This window comes from Ursus americanus, chromosome 3, assembly GCF_024610735.1.
Source record: "Ursus americanus isolate L20-20 chromosome 3, mUrsAme1.1.p, whole genome shotgun sequence".
Lineage (NCBI taxonomy): Eukaryota > Metazoa > Chordata > Mammalia > Carnivora > Ursidae > Ursus > Ursus americanus.
Window position 1 is genome coordinate 24,384,311 of NC_142129.1, and position 24,610 is coordinate 24,408,920.

The 24,610-nt window shown below is 40.7% G+C and overlaps 1 protein-coding gene across 2 annotated transcripts in view; it reads left to right on the forward strand.

Annotated features, from left to right (window-relative positions):
* The window catches only part of GRM8 (glutamate metabotropic receptor 8), a 723,043-nt gene that overhangs the window by 151,036 nt on the left and 547,397 nt on the right, over positions 1-24,610 (forward strand). For both annotated transcript variants that reach the window (XM_087860847.1, XM_045792722.2), the window contains exon 3: positions 3,403-3,619. In XM_087860847.1, coding sequence (XP_087716973.1) covers positions 3,403-3,619 — 217 coding nt within the window. The remainder of the gene's footprint in view (positions 1-3,402; positions 3,620-24,610) is intronic.

Genomic DNA, 24,610 nt, shown 5'->3' on the forward strand with positions numbered 1-24,610 from the left:
GGAAATATTGGGAATGCTGACACAGAAATTAAAATGCTTAATGAGCCAATGCTTAGTGGTCAACTACAATAAAATTAAAATGAGATGTGACTTCATAAAAACTTGAAAAGTTGTCTTAAAATATGACCAGTATACCCTGATGTCTATTATTCTAGACTGCAACATAGCAAAAATTGAGCAAATGAAAACACAAACATGTACTCTCAGTTTTCCACACCTTGATCTGCAAAAGAAAACTCCTCAAGACTTTGGGGAGTAAGTCCTTTACCTAATTATTCAAACAACCATTTTCTATCTGCACTTTTATTTTATATAGCCTTTACACCTGTTTAATTAATCCTAAACATGATGCTGACTGCTAATTAAACAGCCCTGAAAGTGACTGACTGAAGGTAGTAATTTGAGATAATTAGTTTTGGTTTCAAACACTCAATTTTCACACTTTGTGCTCATTTTTAGAAAGGGGTGGCTCATTATTATAGGCAGGGTGGGGGTTGTGTAAGGCATTTTACTGCTGGACGCTGAGTAGCTGAGGAAGTGGGAGGATTATTATATATCCAAACAGGACAAGGAAATGGTATAGTGCTATAGAATTTGCTATAGAATGCTCCCCTATGTCTTCCTACACACACACACACACACCATTCACACATGCACAGAATTCCTTCCAAAGTGAAAGTCAGGCTGCCAAACCTTTTTCATTAGAACATAGAAATGTACGTGCTCTTGATCTTTGGGAGTTTTATTTAGTAAAAGGTAGATCTCACTGAGTCATTCATTGTCTCTTTCCCAGGTAATTTAGAAGCAGGCAATAGAAGGTGAAAGAGGCCCAGATTTGGGGTGCGGTTGGAGATTTGAAAGGGTGGACTTGCTGAGGAGTCATAGGCACAAAGTGTAATCATGGGAACAATCTTCCAAGATAGGGCCAGTGTATCTAGCAGAGAAAGCAAAGGGACAGGAAGGAGTTAGGACAGACCGGTTTTTATGGTCCCACAATATTAATAAGCAAGTTAACATGGTCCCACCAGGAGAACAGGACCAGGAAGAATTGGGGGTTAAATAGGATAAAATTATTGTTATAGTCAATATATATATAGATCAGGTTACACAGAAACTGAATGGATCCTGCAGCACCTTGGAGAGCTCCAAGCACATTGTTCTAGCTGCTGCCTGGGTAACTGAGACTTTTATATCTTGGAAAGTTTAGTTTTAGTTTATTGGCTATCGATATGGAGTAGGACTCTCTAGACCCATGAAAGGTTATTCAGATGTTGAGGGCTTTCCAAGGATGTCTAGAGGAGAGTCCACTCCATGTGGACTGGAAATTATCTGGCCAGAGTGTGGTGGGTGACAGATTCCAGACTATGCAGTCAGCCCTATGTGGGAAGATGGAACCGTAGTCTCTGACATCTTAGCACTGACACTAACTGCAGGATCAGATGGAGAGCAAAGTTAATTGTTTTATGTACCAGTCAAACCTGCAACTGTAACCAAGCAACCCGAATTAGGGCATCTTGAAGTCATTTCGACTTCTGAACTTTCACACTATGGCAGGGCAGCAGAGGAGTGGTGACATGCACAGTTGCATAGCTCACGCTCCCAAACTGCACTTCTTTCACTCTTCATACTTTCCTTGGCTTTCATGGTCTCTTTCATCATGCCCCCACCATTCTTTATCTCCAGTCCCAAAGACTCTTAAACTCCATATCCCCAATATTATTGCCTACTTTTTAGTTACTTTCATTCATTTCATAGGAAGCTTAAAAGAAGCCAATAAAAAATTAAACTCATAATTTTTGTCTTCCTAATCTCCTCTTTTTCTGTGTATCTTGGTAAATAACAAACATCATCTACCCAGTTACCAAAGCCATAGAACTAAGAGTCATTTCACGTTTCCCCTCATTACCTTCACCTTACCTTGCTTTTTAGGTACTTACAGGTTCTACACCCTTTCCCACCCCCATCCCCCCGTCATTGCCTTAGTTCAGTTTTCATACTTTCTTACTTAGATTTCTATAGTAATTTTCTAACTGGTTGCCCTGCATCTAGCATGGCTTTTTAAAATTTATCTCTAAGCATAGTGTGAGCCCACCTGCATTCGATTCTTCTGGAGAGCATATTAAAATGGAGATTTCTAAACCTGTAGACATACCAAGTCAGAATTTTCAGGAATGGGACTAGCTAGGTGTACATTGAAATTTGAGGGCTGCTACTTTCTCCGCTGCTGCCAATGTGATCTTTCTAAAACAAAAATCTGATTATGCCACTACCTTAGTTACAGTCATTCTGTGCTTCCCCATGCCTTTGTGTTAAAATCCATACTTTTTGTCATACCTGACTAACCCTTTATCTGTCCAGCTTTGCAGTTATATTTCTTGATGTTCTTCCCTTGCTACCCTGCATTCCCTCCATGTGAAATGCTGCAATTCCTGGCATCTACCATGCCCTTTCTTGACTGTATGCCTTTGGACATGCAGTTCTTTGTGGCTGAAATGCCCTTCTTCACCTTGTTTGCCAGATTTCTTGCATCATCTGTGCCCCATGTAGCCATAATGTCCTTCCACTCTATTCTTTAGCACCCATGTGTTCTTCTATCCCAGCACATTTTAAAAGGTTTTTAGGGGGAGATTTGTGGCATGTAGTTAATTTGTTACTTTGAATTTATTTAAGATAAATTACATAGGATTCCTAGTTTTCAAAGTCTGGCAATTCACCCTATGTATGTCAGAATATTGTCTATTTTCCTAAAGAAATTGTGGTATAGATTCCCGTTTTGTAATTTTTTTGGGTGGGCAGCTGAAAAGATCTTTTTATTATAAGATAACATAGTTGGCTGTTCCCAAATCTTTTTGTGGTACTCAATGATTATATCAATAAATGGTGAATAGACTTGCAAAACTATATATTTAAAGTAATTTACCAAAAGTATAATCTTAAGACTGAAATGGTATCAAGTGTAAAAAAATCTTGTATTAAATTCTCTGTTCGTGATCGTGTACCCTTTATGTCCTAAAGCCAATACAATTTCAGAGGTGACCTTTTCTGATGTGTGTATGCATTATACCTTCATTTTGGCTTCATTTTTGTGCCAGAACTTATCACTTATGGCATAAAAAAGAAGCAACAAAAAGGACAAATGTTTTGCTTTGGCTTCAGAACCTGAAGCAGCACTAAGTTCTTTCTTGCTGTTTAGAAATGTGTTTTGAAAGAAAGTGAGCTACGGACTTTTATAAAATATGAAATAAAAATAAAATAAGATTGGTGGTCACAAAACCATATTTTGACTTCAGGCTGATATGTCTAGTTTTCTGGTATAGCTTTGGCTACTTTGTCTCTTGTGAGATAATTCATCATTTGACAAGATTCTTCATGGGTTGAAATGATCTGTCATTTGTTTTACAGATACCTCAAATCAGCTATGCATCCACAGCCCCAGAGCTAAGTGATAACACCAGGTATGACTTCTTCTCTCGGGTAGTCCCACCTGACTCCTACCAAGCGCAAGCCATGGTGGACATTGTCACGGCCCTGGGGTGGAATTATGTGTCAACACTGGCTTCTGAGGGCAACTATGGAGAGAGTGGTGTGGAGGCCTTCACTCAGATCTCAAGGGAGATTGGTAAGCATATATTTATCAGATGATTGCATTTGGAGGTGACAATTTGTGGAAGTCTGAGCATCTCCAAGTGCTCTCTGATCTGTATGGAATAATTAGAGCTCCCACAGATGCATGACCCAGGCTGTCCACTCTAGGGGGAAGTTGGGTTTATTATAAATGATTTTGTTGTTCATGGTCTATCAAGGTGACACTTTGGTGCTAATTTAGGAAATAGAGCTCCCGACTCAGGTGAACATTTTTTAAAGTTGTCTGTTTTGATGAGGGAGTTTGCTGGCACATTAAAGCCACTGTAAATTTGAATAAATGACATACTATTTGATTGTTCTAGATGGAAGTTTACATTAGCAAGTCATTAAATTAAAAAAAAAAAGGCAGTGGAATTTAACATCCAACACTAGAGGGATTAAGACTGGTAATCATCTTAAAACAATACTGAAGTAGCCCCCGAGGCTATACTTCAGCAATATTCTTATTGTCATATTTGACTTTTTGCATTTTTATTCTTAACCTTATACTCTGTAGCTTACAGTGGAATGAAGGGCAGTATGTAAAATTTGGGTCAGAACAAGGTGCTGATGAGCTCTGTCCTGGGCTTTTATCAAGGTGCTTATCCAAACCTCCATAGGCATTTTACCACATGTATGTTTAGCCATGAGGTTGTAAATCCATTTCATTATGTGAAAAAAACAGAACAACACAAAAAACAACTTAAAGTGCAAATCTTAATGCTGACTGGTCAACAATATAACTTGGTGGGTGAAAGGAGACATATTGTTACTTAACAAATACTATTATTCTTATTAAGAATTACTGAATAAAATGTACATATTTTTTCTCTAAGAGAAATAATATTTTGTGGAAAAATTAAAGTGCCCCTTGGCTGTTTTGAGTAATTTTGAATTTGAAGGAAGAAATTATACTGATAATTTGTTGTCTTTCTTGGAGGCTTCAGCTCAGGAAAAGACCATGGGAGTGATTTGGGCTTATGTAGAATTACCAAGGATGGAGTCTGAAGTTATATTATTGGAATAAGATTTCTCTCGAAAGACTTGAAGATGCTTGGGATCTGTTCTTCTGCATATACTAGGGCATGAAAATTTATTATACACAATAGTTAGTATATTTAACATTTGTTCCAGTGTTCCAAGCCTGGTGTTGTTGGACAGATTGGGTTAATTGATTTAATTGAAGAATTGTCCACACCTGTTGTTAGTGTCCATGATACCATACTCTTTGCTCTTTGGAATTTTAAATTCCATCATTTTTGCTATAAAAATGATTCAAACATTCAATTAACTTTAAATGATTACCAATTATATTATCTTCTTGGATAAGAATCCATTATCTTGGAGGAAATGCCCACTCAAATGAAAACAAAAGCTTCTGGAAGCAGGGTTAATGCATTATTTAAGCAGCTGATGTCAGTTCCCACCAGAGTGATAATTCTACAAGAGAAGGAAACTGATAGAGTATGTATTGAAATGATATGTTTTTTTGCAGTGATCCTGTACATTCTTCAACTACAGGTCACATTGTGTGCATGAAACAGATTGCTATGAAAAATTCAATACCGGACATAATTTGCCAGTTGTTGCAGAATCTGATAAAATGCATTGTTCTAAAAGTTAAGTGAGATCGCAGTTTTATTCTTTTGACTAAAAAAAGAAATACTTAGTTTTCTCTTTTGGGGAGCATTGCTATACTTTGGTAATACTGTCACATAAAAGGATTCAGATGGTGCCATTCATTATTCCTGGGAGAAAATAATTTTAGTGCCTTGTGTGTGCTCCTGATTAGAGCAACATGTTTCTTCAATGTTGATCCTTTCAGTATTCTGTGACTTGATTGGCTGTCCATTCTATTTCAGCTCTCACTTATCTGGGGAATGGAGGAGGGCTGGATTGTCAATTAATATGCAGAATACTGAAAAGGCCAAATTGGTACCACACTAGAGTATGCCATGGAATATATTAAATATCAAAATCATCCCTCATTTTAATGACAAAGATTTTTATCTAGAACAAAAATAGCTGAAAATTAAACCTTTTACATGACAATGATATTAATGGGAATAGCAAATGGTAGCAACTTAACCCATTCTGAAATGATCTGATGACTCTGATGAAAATTCATTAGTTTTGTAACATTCACTTCTCTTACTACAACATTGATGACATTTCTGTCACCAAGTTAGTAGTATGTTTTTAAAAATCTTAGTATCTTGACTGAGAAGGAGATATATAAATTCATTTTGTGGAGTGTCTGCCTATTAATAAAATTATATATTTTCCCAACTCTTATAAATTTTCCTGTACTCTGTTCAGATTTTCTCTCTTTAGGAACATTGATTGCTAAGAAGTTTCAGTGTAAATTGAGGCTTCCAATGTTTCCTCTCTGATTAATTCAGACAGATCATAATGGAATGATAGTGAAGTGAAAATCTGTTTAGTGATAAATTGCTTGTATGGTTTGATTAGAATATTTTTCATTTTAACAAATCTGAGACTTGCAGGAAGTGTGTGTGAATCTTGGAGAATGAAGAAAATAAGTAAATGATGGTCATGAACACAGACAGATGTCTGTGATGCCTCTTACCTAGCCAACATCCATCTAGGGAGAGCAGGACAGGAGTTACTTGATAAAATAAAGACAAATAGTCCTTTGATAGCTGTTATAGTATCAGCCCAAGGCATTCTTGACTATAGGATTTTTTTTTTTTTGAAAAGGCCAAAACATATTTGAGATCAGCAAATAGCACATTTGATTGGAGCATAGTTTGTGTCATGAATTATGGGAGACAAAATTGGAAGACTTGACATGGACACATAGTTGAGTATTTCACCTCCCAGAGAGGTAATTTTATTCATCTTCTAGTCCATGAAGGAAACTGCTGAGGGGAGAGGGATCTATCAGGACATGTGTTTAAGAGTGTAGTAATGAGAAGTGGAAGATGGGAAGACCAGTTGAAAGGCCTTTGCAGTATCAGTCTTGGCTTGATATAGGGCAGTGACAATAGAAATGGAAGAGGGAACAGACTTAGGAGACATTTGTGAGGTGGGGTCTATGGAACTTAGCAATTGATTGGAGGTAGAGCTTGAGGGTAAGAAAAAAATTAAAGTTGAACTTGAAATTCTGAACCTGGGCAATTAGGAGAATGCAAGTGCCACAAATAGAAAAGAGTCAGTAAAATGGAGAGGTTGATTTGGAATTGGGTGGGAAGTGTGGTTTGGTTACAAATACAGTAAATTGTAGGTATCAATACATATCTTTTTGGAGAAAAACAGCAAAAAACGTTTGTCTAGAGCTGAGAGGGGAACTGAGATATAGACCTGAGGTTCATTCTCACAAAATTGGTAATTGAGGTAGGAAAGGTAATTGCTGAGGTAGAAGATATAGAGTGAGGATTGAAAGGGGCTGAGGATAGACTCTTGGGGAGAAGTTTTATATATAGTTATGTGATAACAAGACTTGGTAAGGATGCAGAGAAAAGGGAACCCTTGTACACTCTTGGTAGGAGTGTAAATTACTGCAGTCATTATGGAAAATAATATGGAGGTTACTAAAAAATTAAAAATAGAACTACTCTATGATCCAGCAATCCTACTTCTTAGTATATATCTGAAAAAAAATGAAATCAGTATCTTGAAGAGATATCTAGACTCTCATATTCATTGTAACACATAATAGTCATAATAGCCAAGATATGGAAGCAACCAATGTGTCCATTGATGGATGAATGGTCGAAGAAAATACATATAAGTGGAATATTATTTGGCCTTAAGAAAGAAAGAAATCCTGCCATTCATGACAACATAGATGAACCTAGAGGACATTATGCTAAGTGAAATAAGCCAGACACAGAAAGAAAAATAATGCCGAAAAAGTTGAACTCATAAAAGCAGAGGGTAGAATGGTGGTTGCCAGGGGTTAGGGAATAGGAGAAATGGGTAAATGTTGGCCAAAGGATGTAAGCTTTCAGTTTTGCCAGACGAATAAGTTGATATGCCAGATGAATAAGATGAATGTATAGAATGGTAGCTATAGTTAAAATACCGTATTGTATACTTGAAATTTGCTAAGAGAGTTGATCTTAAGTATTCTCACCACAAACACACACAAATAGTAACTATGTGAAGTGATGGATATGTTAATTAGCTTGATTGTGGTAATCATTTCACAGTATATACATATTTCAAAACATCATGTTGTACACCTTAAATATATACAATTTTCATTTGTCAATTTTATCTCAGTAAAGCTGAGGAAAATTGGTATAAATGGAAAAAAGTGTGGGAATAATGGCCTAGACTTAGCAAAGCTAAGAGTATGGCAGAGTGTTCTCTTCTCTCAATGGGTTTGTGGCTATGAGGGGACTCTGTCACCTTTGAAGAAGATTTCCATGATGGGAGATGGTAGGAGTTCTTAAATTCAAGGATATTGAGCAGATTTTCATTGGAGAACAGGAACTTTTGCCAGAGAGCATAGCTGAACATGTGTGGTCGGTGGCAGGAAACAAGGAGTGTCCTTGAAGGGATGCATTAGTTTCCTAGGGCTGCCATAACAAAATGCCACAAACTAGACGGCTTAGAACAGTGGGAATGTATTGTCTCACAGATCTAAAGACCAGAAATTTGAAATCAAAATGTTAGCTATGCTGCTTCTAAAAACTGTAGGGGGGAATCCTTCCTTTCCTTTGGTAACTTCTGGTTTCTGCTGTTCATCTTTGGTATTCATTGGCTTGTAGAGGCATCACTCCAATATCTGCCTCTGTCATCATTTCACAGTCTTCTCCTTTCTTGTCTGTCTCTGTCTTCTCTTCTTATAGGGATGCCCATCATATTGGATTAAAGGCCCACCCTACTCCAGTGTGAACCTTATCTTAATTGCATTTGTGATCACCCTATTTCCATATAAGATTATATTCTGAGGATTGGTTTTGGGACTTCAACATATCTTGTTGGGAGACACAATTTAATACCCATAGCAGCGGGCAGTAGTGAAGATGGGTGTGCTTAGGAAGCTAACTTGCAGTGACAGGAATAGGAGGTAGACCAGGACAATAGATTAGAAATGAAGTTGAGAGGGGTGTTAAGTAGACAGAATTTGGTTAATGGAGAAGCCTATATAAAACCAGTTCAGAAGTTCCTTTCAGAATGTTATAGGATTTTACCTTCCCTGGCTACTTTGGTAGATGGGAGTGATATGGATAATGGATAATTCAGGGTTCCAGACTAGGATATGTGGTGGGCTCCGAGTCTGGCTTTCCTAGGCTTCTAGGTAGTTAAGAGCTTCCCAGTAGGATCACAGTGGGCACTCCCTGTGCAGTGTTGAACTGGCTGTTCAACTTCCCTGCTTTGTGAAATTCCGAGGTGCTGCTCTTTCCAATGACACCCGGAAAATTATGGACATCCAGAGAGCCCTATTGAGCCTAATTTATTTTTATTTTCCCCTTTGGGCTCTCTTGGCCTGTGGGAAGGGAATAGCTCAGTTGCTTCTGGTTTTTAAGACTTATCCATGTTGCACACCCTCAGTTGTTAGGACCAGAGTCCTCTATTTCTGTCTTGTTTTAATTATTTGATATGATGTTTTCATTGATGTTGTAATAAAGAGGTTCATAGTATATGCTTACATTTTCCATCATAAGCTCTGGGGCTTGCAGCTTGTGACTCAAAAAAAATGACTTCCTTGAGTCTTTAGACAGGCTTTCACTTGTCTTACCTTATTATATTATTTTTAAAAAGAAGACAGGATAATAAATGTTAATGCTACCACTATCATTATAAGGGGCAAGAAAGCTAAAGCTTTATTTTTGAAGATAAAAGGAATTTGTGAAAGCATTATATCTTCTCACTGTGGATTTGTACAGTATGGCAACACACCTCCTTTAATCAGTCATCATGTTTATGAATGGCTTATTGAAGATGACAGGCCTGCGAGTCGTCATCGCGCACATTACAGGGGGCAGAATAGACCTGATTCTGTCAAAGCTTCTAGCATACGTGACTTTTTTTTTTTCTAATTTTTTTCTTCTAATTTGCAAATGCTGGAAGCTTCCAACTATTGTCTGACATGTGTCTGGAATCTTAAAATCCCAGAATTGGAAGGGATTGCAGAGGTCGTTGGACTGGCACAATCTGTTTGAAATGTTAATGCAATAAACCAATTTAATTAATTCTTTTTTTGTGTATAAAATGACTGACACTTGCCAATAGTGATTTATTTTTTGGCGGGGGTCAAGCAATAAAGTCAGGGAGATTTCATTCCTGGTATATAATTGAAAAGTGCCCACTGATCATATTTTTAAACTATGTCAGTGCCATTTTAAAAGAAAGCATTTCTTTCCTCTTAGATTATAAACAAGAACCAAGTTTCTATTAGCTGAAATGGATTCACTTCAAGATTAAAACAAAGTATTTTCAATGACAGAAAGAAAGGAATACATAAAGAGCAGCTTTTTCCCTCAGATGTTCATTGCTTTGGAAAAATGACTTCCAGCAGGCAAAAATCAATTTGACAAAAGTATTAATGTTGTAAAATACTATGAATGAAAGGGAACATTTAAATTCAATTGAAAATTTTATTTTATATTCCTACAGCTGAGTTCCATTGATAACACCACATTTCAAGTTGCAAATCATATTTAATTAATATTAACACCAGGTAATTGGCAAGAATAACTTCAAAGGAGGGCTGAGGAAATTGCAAATTGGCACTGCAGGTGCAGTGATCCTGCAGAAGCTTTATAGGGATCCAAAGAAAGTGTATATGATTTTAACAATTACTGCAGAACCTGATCAAATAGAGCATCATTTCAAAGCTGTTCTTCACCTTGGCCTTTCTTAATATTTAGAGCTTAGGAACTGCTAAGTAGCAGCAACTGCTGTTAATGTGAAATAGCAAGCAACATTCAATAAGTGCTTTCAGACCTATGATTCTTAATGCTGTAGTTAAGTGTTTAGTAAACAATGGCAGTTTGAGGCAGTGGAACCCACGTTGGAGTCAAAAACTTGTTTAAATGTCTCTTCTTCAATTATGAGACTTTGAGGATTAATTTTCTTGTCTGAAAAATGGGAGCCCTCTTCTCTGTGGTCATCAAATGATATAATACTGATGAATGTTATTCATAAACTCTAACATGCTCTTTGAAATCAGGTATTACTAGTGAAAGGAATGGGAATAAGATGGATTTTTCTCCCCAGTGTGTGGCAAAGCTGCATATTATGGGGGTGGTAGATGTACTGCCTGGTGTGTAGGATAAATAGCCAGAGAGGGCTTGGCTTGATTTGTTAATTACCTTCAAACTTACTAATGTTCTTCCTGAGAGATCATGGAGATCAGAAAGGAGGATTTTGTGAAGCTCCTGACACCTTCCCCTCTCTATTCTCCTTACTAGTCTCCAAAACCACTATGGTAAGTCTTCTACCCCAAGTCTTATTCAATAAGTTATAACAATAAGTTATATTGTGTCACCTGACAGTTGTCTTTGCTTGGGTCTGGTTGTTTAGTTGCCCCTTAGAAGAGTTGAGATACCGGGACAAGTTGGAATATTTTGCCTTGTCTTCAGTGATGTGCTCCTCTAGGTCCCTTGGCACCACTTGGCACTCTGTAATGCTGACCTCTCTGTATCCATCTTCTCCCAGTTTGTGTTTTTCTCAGGGGATGGACCCCCCACCGTGTGTCACCCCCCATGCTAATATCCAGCAAAGTGCCTGGCACATAACAGATGCTTTATGAATTTCTGTTAAATGGCCATTGTCACCAGATTCATGGTTTTGTTAGTATAGTGAACCTAGACGTCAGGCTTGCTCAGGCTCTGGGAACTGAAAGGCAGAGATGTTTCCAACAATGGTTTATACATTTTCTTTGCTAATGTGTAATCTATATGGGAAACTTTAGGGGCTTCCATACTGTTGAGCTACTTAGAATTCAATGTTTTGTTACTGGCAAATATCAAAGCCCATAAGTTGTAGATGGAGACCACCTCTAAGCTCTCAGGTCAGACAGTGCTAGAGTAATTAAATGCTTCTCTCAAGCTGGGTTTGAATTCTGGAATTGTCATATCCTAGCTATGAGACCTTGGGTAACTTAATCTTATTGTGTCCCAATTTCTTCATCTGTGTAATGGATTTAACAACTGTGCAAGAACAGTTTGTTCCTCTTTCTCTTCCTTTTTCAACCTAAATATTAATTTATTCAGCTAGCATTTATTGTGCACACACCCTATATCAGGACACACTTGTGCTAGGCTTTCAGGATGCAGAGATGAATCATGGCTTCTGCTTCCTACCGGGGCACCATGTATCGGAGGACTCAGAGATGCAAGCAAACCATTACAAATGGATGTGATCGTTGCCTTAACAGAGGCATCATTTATGGGCATTGCCCAAGAACATGTTGCCTAAAAGAGGGTGTCCTGCAGTTCAGGTAACAAAAGACCTGGCATCATACAGTGGAGGCTGACAGTCTGTGAACCATAAGCTCAAAGACAGTACACTATGTGATGGGAAGTGAAATTTCGATAACTTCAACAGAAACACAGTTTTCTGAGAAAGAGGCAGCACAGAGAACTGAATATAGAATATGGTACCATCTTAGTAATGAATGTTGTGCCTATTTGTGAAAAGTTTAATAGGTGTAAAATGTATATAGATTTTGACCATTTTTATTTCTTGATCTATTGATGATTACTCAGACAAGTGTATGACTTGCCCTTTCGCATTAACTCTTCTTCTCCCTGATCACCTGTGTCTTTGGCAGTGTTTTTATTTTTGTTTAGTTCCTCAGCCTGAGCCAGGGCCAACAGTTTGTCCTTAACCTCAGCCCACAAATTTCCAGGGTTTGAAATGTTTTGACCATGATGGACCCTGTGCCTGGTGGTCCCAGGGTGAGCCCTGATCCCCTCTCTAGGTCGCTGCAGACTTACTGTGTTATCCCATCCTTGACTAACACTCTGGATCCCTGGGAATGGGGCTCTGCCCTCAACTCTGGACTCTGAGGTTTGGGCCGTGACACTCTGCTGATTCCTTGTTGACTCTTTCACCTGATCGGGTGGGGGTGTCCAGTCCTGCCTACATTCTTGCACGGTGGCTGTGATCTGACTCTGCATAAAGCCACTGAGCACAGCCCTGCCTGTGGAGTGAGCCCCTGATATGTGCTGGTGTCCTGACCCTCTCTGGCTTGTTTCCTTTACAGTTCTCACATCCTTTTAGTGTCCTATCCCTAGAATAAGAGAGTTTAGCCTCAGATGATGGTGTGAGGTTCTTTTTCAGAGATTCCCAGGCAAATTCTTGGGAAGGACCAGGTGCAGTCCATGTTTTGAGTTATTTTTTCCTGCTACCTAACTCTCATCACCAACTATATTACTTTTCTAGGGCTACCATAACGAAGCCCAACAAACTGGGTGGCTTAAACAATATCAGTCTAGTCTCAAGTCCTAGATCAAGGTGTCGGGAAGATTGGTTCCTTTTGAGCATTATAAAGGAGTATTTGTTCTACCCCTCTCCCCTGGCTTCTGGTGGTTTGCTAGCAATCTTTGGTGTTCCTTGGCATGTAGACATATCATTCTGATCTTTGTCTTCATCTCCATGGTATTCATTCTGTGTGTGTGTGTGTGTGTGTGTGTGTGTGTGTGTGTGTGTGTGTCCAAATTTCCCCTTTCGGTAAGGACACCAGTCATATAGGATTTCTATAAGGACACCCACCCTAATCTAATATGACTTCATATTGGATGACCTCATATGAGTATGATCTCATCTTAATCACATTTGTAATGACCCTTAGTTAGTTACATCTGCAATGAAAATAAAGTAACATTCTGAAGTACTAGGAGTTATCATATGAGTTTTTCTGGGGATACAATTCAATCCCTAATACCAACGATGACTGCTGGATTTATGGAGTTCTTTCTGAATCAAACCCACATTTGTCCTGGTTCTTTGGGTGGACTCTGGGCCTTGGGCTATTCAGTTTCTCCTGAGGCACCAGCTTCTGTAACCAGGTTAGCCCACCTTGTTTCCCCTTGTCCTTGCCTGCTGGTCTCTGGATGCCTCAGAACTGAATGCCTAAGTCATGACAAGAATACCCTTCTCCTGCTTTGCCTAGCCTTAAAGAAATCACATTCTTTTATTTCCTTTTCCAAAGTAATTTCCTCATTAAAGCCATTCTGCTTCGAAACTCTAGCACTCGATGGGAGCTTTCAGGTGCAATGTGTACTTCACTGTGTCGATGAGAGAACATAGTATAAAAACACCCTCCTTGCAGAAATAAAGAAACATCAGAATCCATTTGTCATTTTTGTAGGCGTGAAAGAGTTGGCCTGAGAATTAGGAGTGTGTTTTCCCAGTTTACTCTATTACTTATCAACTAAGCACTAATTATGGTTTCCTTGAAAATAAATGGCTCAAGAATAGTACAATCAGAAGGCTATGAAATGAATAGTTTGTTGAAATAGGTGCCAATTATTTCCGGGGTCGTGTCCCTTGGCAAAACCATGCTGCAGAGTCTTTGTTCTCTAACATCTGCATGTTTGACAGATACTGGGCTTCTTTCTTGGCTTCTTTGAGTGTTACCTGCCCAGAGCCTTTCCATGACTCATTGGGGGCCCCACAAGGGGAAGGCAGGGGAAAGGAGAGAAAGTGAAACTCAAGTCAGCATATTTTGTTTCTTGTTAACAGCTCTGGGAAGAGGTTTGGTTGGGAAAGGAATTTTAAGTAATGATTTAAACATATCTTCTGGCATTGTAGCAATGAGAGGGAGAAAAAAAAGCCTCTTGGAGCAGCTCAGATACACTTCCAAGGCCGCGGTACTCACGGCCATGTGACTCTGGGGCCACATTTGCATCATGGATCACGGCTGGCATGCACATAATGGACTATTAAGGGAAAGTGGGATGCACAGAGTACATTGCCAGCCTTTTGTGTTTGATATCGTGAAGGGCAACCAGTGTGTTCCCCTTCAAACTGATGCGTGATGCTGTTGCCGGAAGGAATCCTGCATTAGATGGAACTATTCATGTGAGCTGATGTGACAATTTATTCAGCAAATATTGGAGCACCTACTATGTGTGTGAACCCTGTTCCTAGGAGGTTGGGGATATGGTGTTGGATCAGACAGACCTGGTTGCTGCGCTTGTGAAATTTCTAATCAAGCTTACTGTCTTTACATTTCTCATGTCCTTTTAGTCTCCTGTCTCTAGGCTATGGGAACTCAGCCCAAACCAGAAGCAGTGTGAGATGCCTGGGACTGAGAGTCCATGAAAAATGTGAAGAGGGGGCCTGGGTCTGTCGCATCGATAACTAGATCTGTTCAGTGTTCTGGAGGCTTCCATGGCATGCTGGGAGGGAAGGGACATATGTTTGGAGGAAGAGCATACGTGTGTGTTTGTGTGGGTATGCAGAGGGGTAGACCTGGACCATGGAAGGAGACAGGCCCGCTCCCCGGGGGGCAGGCGATTGGGAGCAGCACCAGATGCGGGTGGGGTAAGTGCCATTCAGGCACACAGAGCATAGGTCAAGAAATTACCTTTCCATGTGAGTAATGTGAACTTCCTTCCATGTGGCACGCCTGGAATTCCTGCCTTCCCCTACATTGGTCTGGTTAATGTTTCCTTATTCTTCTGTTCTCAGATTCTTTCCCAGAAGTCTTCTCTGCTCTCCTTCTCCTCCTCCCAGCTAAGTTAGGGTTCTCTTCTCTGTGTGCTGCCAAGTAAAAACAAACCCAGACATAAGGAGAGACTTTATTCAGGAGAAAGACCATTGTAATAGAGAATGCCCGTATCTCAGAAATCTGCAAACAGGAAAAAATCAAATGGGAAAAAGTCTTTTCTTTTACAGGGTAGAGAGGAATAAGCAAAAGCTTAATGGAGATTTTTAAAGGGAAGTTTGGGCAAGCAAAGGGCAAATGACCAGCGAGGTCTGATAGGAGAGTGTCCTCTTGTGGTCAGCCAATTACTGGGGGAAGCAAATAAGGGGACATGTTCCATTTTTCAGTGCTTGCTCAGATTTGGGGGCAGACAGAGTTCAGAGACATGTAGGAAGCAGAGAAGCCTGACCTAAGTTTTGTCAAGACAAAGTAGAAGGTGAGAAGTGGGCCACTTTGAACACTTAGTCAGTTTCTAGGTACCTTACAAATAGATATCTTACCACTTTGTATTTTAATTACTTCTTTGTCTTCCTTCAGAGGTAGAGAGCACACCTTATTTATCCCTGTATTAGTACAGTGGTTGCAGGGTCTGGAAGAGGCTCTAACAATGCTTGTTGAATGAGGAGATAAATGAGCACAGAGCAGGTGAGTGCATCCTGGTGACAGGCTATCAGGAAGGAGGTAGTCTGGAGGGTGTAGGTTGATGAACAGGCTAGCAGTTCACATGGAAGGGGATGGGCCCTGCCTAGGGTCAGGATTCAGCATCGCATCCGCCCTACTGGCATTTGGGAGACTTAGGGCCTGGGTGGCAGGGTGGGTCTACAACAGAAGGTTTCATGGGAAGCAAGGAGAACTAGGAAACCAGAGTTCGAGGCCAGGTTTAAGTTGGGAAACAGAAGCAGTAGCTTAAGTAGATGACAGCAAGTTTGATGCCCAGATTGGTAAACTTGATTCTGAGAACCAGAACCAGACACTGGACCTATAGTTCTGGCAGGGCAAAGTTGAGTTAAGGTTTAGAGCTCTGTGAGGTCTGACAAGTAGGTGGATGCGACACCAGAAAGTAGGGAAATGTGTTGAATGTATTACTCCTCTTTCAAATGCCTTTGAGTGTTCCAGATATGTAAGTGTGTGGGATAATTCATGACTGTAAGATGTCCTAAAGGTATATGGCATCTGGTATTTAGAGCCATGACTTCGGGCCCTGAGGAGCTTGCTTATTCATGATTCATTTGACAAAAGATTGGAGCCAATATGAGGTTCTAAGGATTGTGCTAGGTGCTGAGAATTCACATATGTGGTCTCTGGACTCAAGGGGCTTACTTAGATTCTATTGAGGAGACTGATTTTAAAAGAAAACCAGTAAACAAACTAGTAATTATAAGTTGAAACTAATAATTATAAATCATGTCTTATTAAGAAAGAAACAAATGCATGTTTATAGTTTATTGGTGACATATCTGGGAAGCTGGTGTGGCTAGAAACCAGCAAGGAAAAGGGTAGCAGCTCATGAGACAAACATGTCAGAGGCGTGATTGACTGGTTTTGTAGACCATGGCAGAATGTGTGGATTTTATTTTCAAGCAATGGAAAACCTTTGAAGATATTTGATTTGGAGGGTGGCATGGTATGATTGAGATTTTAAGGGGATCATGTGTAGAAACTGGATTGCAGGGCAAGGCGGGAGCCGAAGATGAGTTAGAAATTCATTGCAGGCAAGGCCTGAGGTTGGCTTGGACTAGGGTGGGCGTAAAAGCAGGGAGATAGATGTGTGACTTGGCTTAGGCACAAGTAGAATCGAAGTTGCAGGCCTGGGGAAATGAGGTGACCTGCTGCTATGGGAATCTAAGCCACTGAAACAAAAGTAGTTTAAGACGTGTTGGCCAGCAGCAGGGTGTGTCCTGGAGCACTTAGATTAGGATGGGTGTGCCCCAAATGACTCTGTGGCTTCCCTAAAAGGATATTTCTGGGGTGGGAAGTCAAGTGAATTATTTCCTGGCAAAATTTCACTTCAACTAAAACTTAAGTGAAAAAGAACAAAAAGGTAAGTGTCCCCCAGGTTGCTATTATCTTTTTTTTTTTTTAAACAAAATCCATTTAGAGATCTTTATTGGTGTTTTTCCTGAGTGCTAGGAGGACCTGAAGTTTAGAGTGTTCTTGTTAATAGTTTCAAACATTTTCCTCTTAACTCATGTTTCTTGTTGCTCTTTCACTCATATTACCAATTCATTTTAAGACTCATTAATCATTGTGCAGTTTTCTGAACATTTTTTGTGCTCTTATAATACAGTGGTGATTCTGGAAACGCTCCTGGGTCCCCATAGTCAAGGGTCATAGAAAGAAATGGGTGCTTTGACGCTTTGGTCTCTAAAACTTAGGTTTAGTGCATCTTTTATTTAAAGTATGCAAAATGGCGATTTGACCTAATGACTTTTGATTTGCAAATTCCAACACGCATTGTATCTATTAAATATGAGTATTTGCTTACCAAAGTCTCAATAAAGCTTCCATGGAAAGTGGAGCCTCTCTTGCTCACCACCCCCACCCCGTCTTATTGTCCCCAAATCTAAGAGTCTCCTTAGAGAACTCATTGAAAACCATGTTCTTTTTACTATCACTTGCTATTTCTCTTTTGAGGTCACAGACTGGTTTCTGCAGTCATGTTTCTCATCTTAGCCTTGCCAAGCTACAGGGAGAACAAAGAATGTTCTTCAAACGGCCTAATTTCTTACCTTTCCTTCCCTCTCCCCTCACTCACTGTGTTCCATGCCACACCTTATGTTTTCTAATGTGCCTGTGTGGATTCTCTTCCATTTTCTGGAAATGAGGCATCCTCGGTGTCTGCCTGGAGCTATTTTTGTTCTTCAGGACCCAGCATTAATGATACTTAGTGAAGCCTTCCTGGATTCCCTTAAGTAGTGTTAGTTGAGCTCTTTTCTGAGATTGCAACCCTTTGTACACACCTTTAGTAAAGAGAGCATTTATTTCACTGTCTGGACTCAAACCAATGAGGGATTTGGGCGTTCAGAAACTTAGAAAGTCTAGGAGTAAATCTGACTTCAGGTAGCCTCAGCTCTGCATTTTAAAAAGAAAGGCAACAGGAATGAGTTCCAGCTCTGAGCTCTGCTTTCTTGCATGTTGGCTTTATCCTCAGGTTTCTTCCATGTGGTGGGAAGATGGCCACCAGCAGCTGTGGGCTTATATACTATACTGCCAGCTTAGTAACTGTATTAGTTTCCCAGAGCTGCCTTAACAAATTGCCACACACTGTATGGTTTAAAACAACAGAAATTTATTCTCCCACAATTGTGGAGCCAGAAGTTGGAAATCAAGGTGTTGGCAGAGTTGGCTCCTTCTGGAGGCTCGGAGGGATAATCCATTCCATGCCTCTCTCCAAGCTTTTGGTGGCTGCCAGCAAATCTTGGCATTCCTTGGCTTGTGGCTGCATAACTGTAATCTCTTTCTCCATTGTCACATCACCTTTCTCTCTTTTTGTGTATTTTTTTCTGTTTCTTTTAACAACACTCGTTGTTAGATATAGGAGTCACTTTAATCCAGAATGATTTCATCTTGAGTTTCCTCTCTTAATTGTATACGCAAGGATCCTTATTCCAAATAAGACCACATTCTGAGTTCCAGATGGACATATCTGGATGTCCCACTCGCACTGTTAGTGGAAAGGGTGTACTTCCCTCCCATTAGTTCCAGCAAAGGTCCAGGCTTGGCCCCGCCATGTTGGGTTATAGTGCCTCACTCAGACTACCACTGTGGGCTAGGGAAAGGACTGTTCACCTTGGACTTCACATGAGTCGCCATGAGTCGCACGCCCATCTGGAGCTGGGGAGAGGAAGGTGGGATAAGCCCCATTTGAAACACATGGTCAAAGCCAGAGGGAAGGGCCATTCCTCAAGGCTAAATTGAGGTGCTCTCCTAGAACAAGGAGAAAAGGCTGCCAGGCAAGTGAATCACACAGATGTTCACTGCACACACTGTGTGGTGCCAGTCTGTTGACATCTCAGCCTCCCACCTAGACTGTGACCTCCGCAGGGGAATCAGCAACCTAGTCTTATTCGTCAGTGCCCGGGGCATGATAGAACTCTATCAACATATGTTAAATGAAGTTAAAGTAGCTAAAATTTTCCTGAAAAATAGGACTTTAAAGTAACCATGAATCATAATATTTGTCAAAAATAGGTTTGGCCTCCATCTAAATGACAACAAATAAAACAGTTTCAGGGACAAGAAAAGGCTTCTGTAGAGGTGTTCTCCTCTACTTTGAAAAGGATCTGCATTTTGTTCTGCCTCTCTTGGCCCTAGTGTGTTAGGAACCAAAGGATCAACCCAGGGGCTTCATGCTCATTGATGGGAGTCATGACTACCTACTCAGCAGTTGTCTGTGGCAAGATATGCACTGCCTACCACCACCACTAATGGAGTCCAATCTGTGAAAATAGCACAAATCATACAACAGCCAGAGAGCTGCCTGATAGGGCCTTTCAGCTATGGGCCAGTTCTGAACACCAACTAATTGGACAGAAATCAGAGGAGCTCAGGTCAGAAGGAAAGAGCTAGAACATCCTGTTTGGCTGTCATAAATATGGCTCAATCCTCTGTTTTCAAAGAAGATATTTTAGTTCTTTCTATAGTTTCTAAATCAATGACTTTTTAGTTTCTTCATTAAAAAAATGGAATTTTCTTTGGGACTGTCAAGAAGTATGGAAGCCTTTTGTGCTGTATGAGTCTTGAGGAGAGAAGAGCACTCTGGGAAAGTCCTATTATTGAGATCTGACTTAAAATGTGTAACTATAACTGGCATATTGAATATAATCCATTGTGCCACTTCTTTATTTTAAAGTTGCAACTGCTTTAAGTAACTTTATTTTTTAACTAGCTTAAAGTAGCTTTATTTTTCTTCTTCCTACTAATTCTTTAGATATGATGGTCTAGTTCTCCCAGCACTCCCCTCTAGAGGGTATCTTGGCCTCATACTCTTAGTTCTCTAGTCACTTTTAAGTATATGAAAAGTCTCATTTCAGTTATTAAAATGTCCAGTCCAATGGAATAAAACTTTGAAATTCAGCAAACTGAAAGTTTCTCCCCTCCCACAGATTGGAGCTGTTTTAGGCTAGAGCCCTGCAGTGGAGAAGCAGGTTGGGCTATGGTTGGCTTCTTCTCCGCTGCCCTTCTGTGCCTTTTCTCCCTGTGCCCCAACTTCCTAGTCCTACTTTAACATCCTGGAGTGGTTAGTAAAGCACCAGCAAAGGTATTCCTGGCTTGGGATGGCTATAGTACCTATCCTTAATTGATGGCGTTGTCTCCTTTTCCCCATTTAATTTTTCCTTGGAGAAACCTTGGTTTTCTCCCTGGCATTTGGTATAGGGCCCTCCATGTGGGTCACCGTATGCTTTGGGTCTTGATCTCAGCAGCATGAACTTGTGAGTTCAGCTTTTCTCTCCCTTGCTTATAAACAAAAATCTGGAGGTAGGACTTGATTAATGAAGGTGGAACAGGAAACTCTGGTTTCTTTTATGTATGCTACAACAGGAGATGTCCCCTGGTCACATTAGATGAGATGTATTGCACACTGGCTATGGGCAAGGCCCTGTGACAGGCACCGAGTAGCAATACAGAGATGTATGTGATATGAGGTAAGATTCCAAGAACTTAGAGATAAGATGAGCAAAAATGATTTCTGGAGGGAGGTACAGGTCACAGGCTGTGTAAGTGCAGAGGATGAGGTGATTGCTTCCAATCAGGAGTGTTATGGAAGGGCCTTCTGGAGGGGATACTGAAGGAAGAGGGCATGTATGTAGATGGAGACCAGGGGGGCAGACATTAGCATTTCAAGCAATATGTGCTCCATAGAGTTCAAGATTTCCATTGATAAATACACAAGATTGCACTGGAATTCTCAATTATAAAAATGAAGTTTAATTTGCTTCCTCTGGCATACATGCCTTTGTATTTTCCTCATTTCAGTTTTATGATCAAGAAGGACCTGGTCCATCAGTGGGATTTATGTTTCTGATTTCCCAACATTCTTGGTATGCATGATTTTATCTCATACCTTTTCCATGTTGGTGGTAATAAAGACTTGTTATTCTGTTCTTACTTTGAAACATTCAGTAGTCTGAATGTCATTGTCATTGGAACTGTGGTGTTTCCTTCACTAGCCTTCAGCAGCAGTGATTCCTAAAGAGGGACCAGGATGGGTGAGTGTTAGTGATAAGAGAAAACCACTTCTCAATATCCTCAGAATGGGCCATGATGATTAGGGCCTGCAATCACTGTCTCCCTCAACAATTTACCTTTTCGTTCTTTCTGTAGATGTGGCACAACTATGTCATTGCTTTATTTTAATGACTTACAGAATCTGAGGCTCATTACAACTTCATGCCCCCACATTATTGATGGTTTTGTGTTTGCAGAGAACTATAAAGCTATGTCCTCTATAAGGAAGGTGGCTTGTGCTTTCACATGTTGTTTACCATAACTAACATGGTCTAGAGTATACCTAAAGTTCCCCAGTCTACTCCCAGAGTTCAGTTACTCAAGTGCATAGCTGTTGGAGACAGCAAGAAGATAGTTCAGCCTATCTCTTCAAAAGAATCTACCCCCTGACCTGTTTTGTATCTGAAGATCTTTGTGTTAGCAAGTGCAGCCCAGTCTAGCTCTGTACAGTTTCATTGTTCTGGTAGTCATCTCTTTCTTGGATACCAACTCTCCTTGGGGGTTGGGAAACACTTTTTTTTTTAACCCACTAAGGGGTAAGGGGACCACAAATGTGATCTGTAGAAGGTCATATTTCTGCTACGGTCTCCTAATACTTTCATAAAGTACCTGGTCTCATATATCCAGGTACTATGTTGTTAGGTGTTGTGGTTACATGAACAGAACACACACTATCTTCTAGGGATTTACATTCCAGACCAGGAGTTACTTTCTGTGGTTGGCAGATTCTGTATTGAGGCTCTGGGAGGGCATGTATGAAAGTACTTTGTTTTGCCCAGAGATCACGGGAAACACTCTCATGAAATGATGTTTGAACTGATTTGGGATAAAGGGGGCTGGCATTTGAAGCAGAGGGGGACAGCATTTGCCAAAGTGTAGAATCAAGAAAGAGTATGGCAATTTTAAGGGAGTGCAAATGTTTTTGGCAAGGTAGGGTGCAAGGAGTCTGGAGGTTTATAGGTGGATGACAGGAGATGAGACTGGAAAATAAATGAGAACAGGCTTGTAAGGGACCTGTTTACCAACCAAGGAGATAGGCCTATTGAAGGATTTAAAACAGGGCAGCAACATGGCCAGATTTGTGTTTTAGGGAGGCCCCTCTGACAGTAGGTTGAAAGATGGACAGAGAGACCCAATCCATCTGTAGGCAGCAAGATAAGTTAGTAGGTTATTGCAAAAGTCCAGGCAACAAGTGACAAGGCCTTAAATAAAGCGGTGGTAGCGAGGATGGAGGTGAGGTGACAAATAGGACTGTTAGGAAGTAGAATCAGTAGGTTTTTGCAAGCAACTGGATGTACAGAGTGAGAGAGAAGAAAGAGAGATAACTCTCACACTTCTGACCATTATGTGGACGATTGTTATTAGCCCAAATGAGAAAAACAAAAGGAAATGTTTTAGAGTAAACTAATATTTTTAAAAAGATTATCGAATATATTCTACAAGGATGTTTTTGGATGAGATCAACTTTACGTCAGTGGATTTTGAGTAAAGCAGATGGCTTTCCCTAATGCGGGTAGACCTTATCCAATCAGTGGAAGGCCTGAATAGAACAAAAGATTGGCTTCCCTCAAGCAAGAGGGCGTTCTGTGGCAGTCCACACATTTGCACTGCACCATCGGCAGCTTTTCTGTGGGTCTCCAGACCGCTGACCCACCCTGCAGAATTTGGACTTGCCAGCTTCCATAACTGCATAAGCCAGTTCCTTAAAATAAATCCCTGTCTATATCTCTGTCTACCTCTCTCCCTCTCTCCCTGTCTATCTACACATCCTATTGATTCTGCTTCTCTGGAGAACCCTGACTGATACAACATGCTTTAAGGCCATTGGTCTAGCAGTTGCCCAGTGATACCACTATGTGATGACATAGGGTAGGTGACTTCTCTAGGACTCACTTGCCTCATCTGTAAACTGAGGGTAAACAATAGTCTTTACCTCTATGGTTTTTGTGATGATTAAACAAGAAAATCCACATGAAGTTTTTAACTTAAGGTCTAGCATGCAGTAAGCTCTTAAGAAATGTTTGCCATTATTATTATAACCAAGGAAACATTTCCACATTAGTGTTAATGATAATAACAGCTCAGATTGTTACCTTTCCCAGGAGGGATTTATGTGATAATAGGGATCAGAGTTTTCCATTAGAAGAATTAGCCTCTTAGCTTAATGCTTTGCACATTGAACTAATAGGCAAATGTTCATTGAATGGTTGAATTATTTCCTAGTACCAGTGAGTAGGATCAGAGAACCACAGCAGATTCAAAAGGGAGAAACTGAGGCCCAAAGAGATGAATGACTTAGTAAAGGCCATAGAGTGAGTTAGTGGAAAATCTAGTACTGGGGCTCAGGTCCTGGCTCCTTTCTGCTGGAGCAGAGGCCTGCCCCTGAAATCAGACCATGCAGACAATCTCCAGGCTGCCAAACTAGCCCATTTTAGAGAGGACTATATTTTATATTCTCCTTTGTGCAGGTTAGGCACCTGATGACTTGTTTGGTAAACTCCTTAAAAAGCTTATTCCTGAATGGACCAAAACGTATAAAGTATTTTTTTTGTATAAAGTATTTTTTAAAATTAAATAAAAATGGTTTTGGAGGGAGTTAAGATGGCGGAGGAGTAGGGGACCCCTTTTTCAACCAGTCCCCTGAGTCGAGCTGGATAGGTACCAGACCAGCCTAAATAACCACGGAATCAGCCTGAGACGCAGGATGATGCATCTGGATCTCTACAAATGAACATCTCAGGCGCTGAGTATTGAGGTACGAAGAGGGGAGCTGTAAACCGTGCACAGATATCGGAAGATAAACGGAAGGGGGAGGGAGCCGCCGCGTTTGGGCGCCGGGAAGCGGCAGCCACCTGTATGGGGGAGCGGGCGGACACACAGAGGGCACCCGCGAGAGAGCGGACTGAGACCGGTGAGCCGTGAACGCGCGCCACCAGGCATCTCCCGGAACACCGGAATTCCGGTGTGCTCACGGGAATCCAGACTGAGACCGGGAGCTCCTGGAGCGCGCGCGGGGTGGCTGGCGGCTGGCGGGCCACCTGCACGGGGGAGCGGGCGGACTCGCGGTCGGCACCGCGAAACAGCAGACTGAGACCCTGAACCGGGTGCGCACGCCACCAGGCT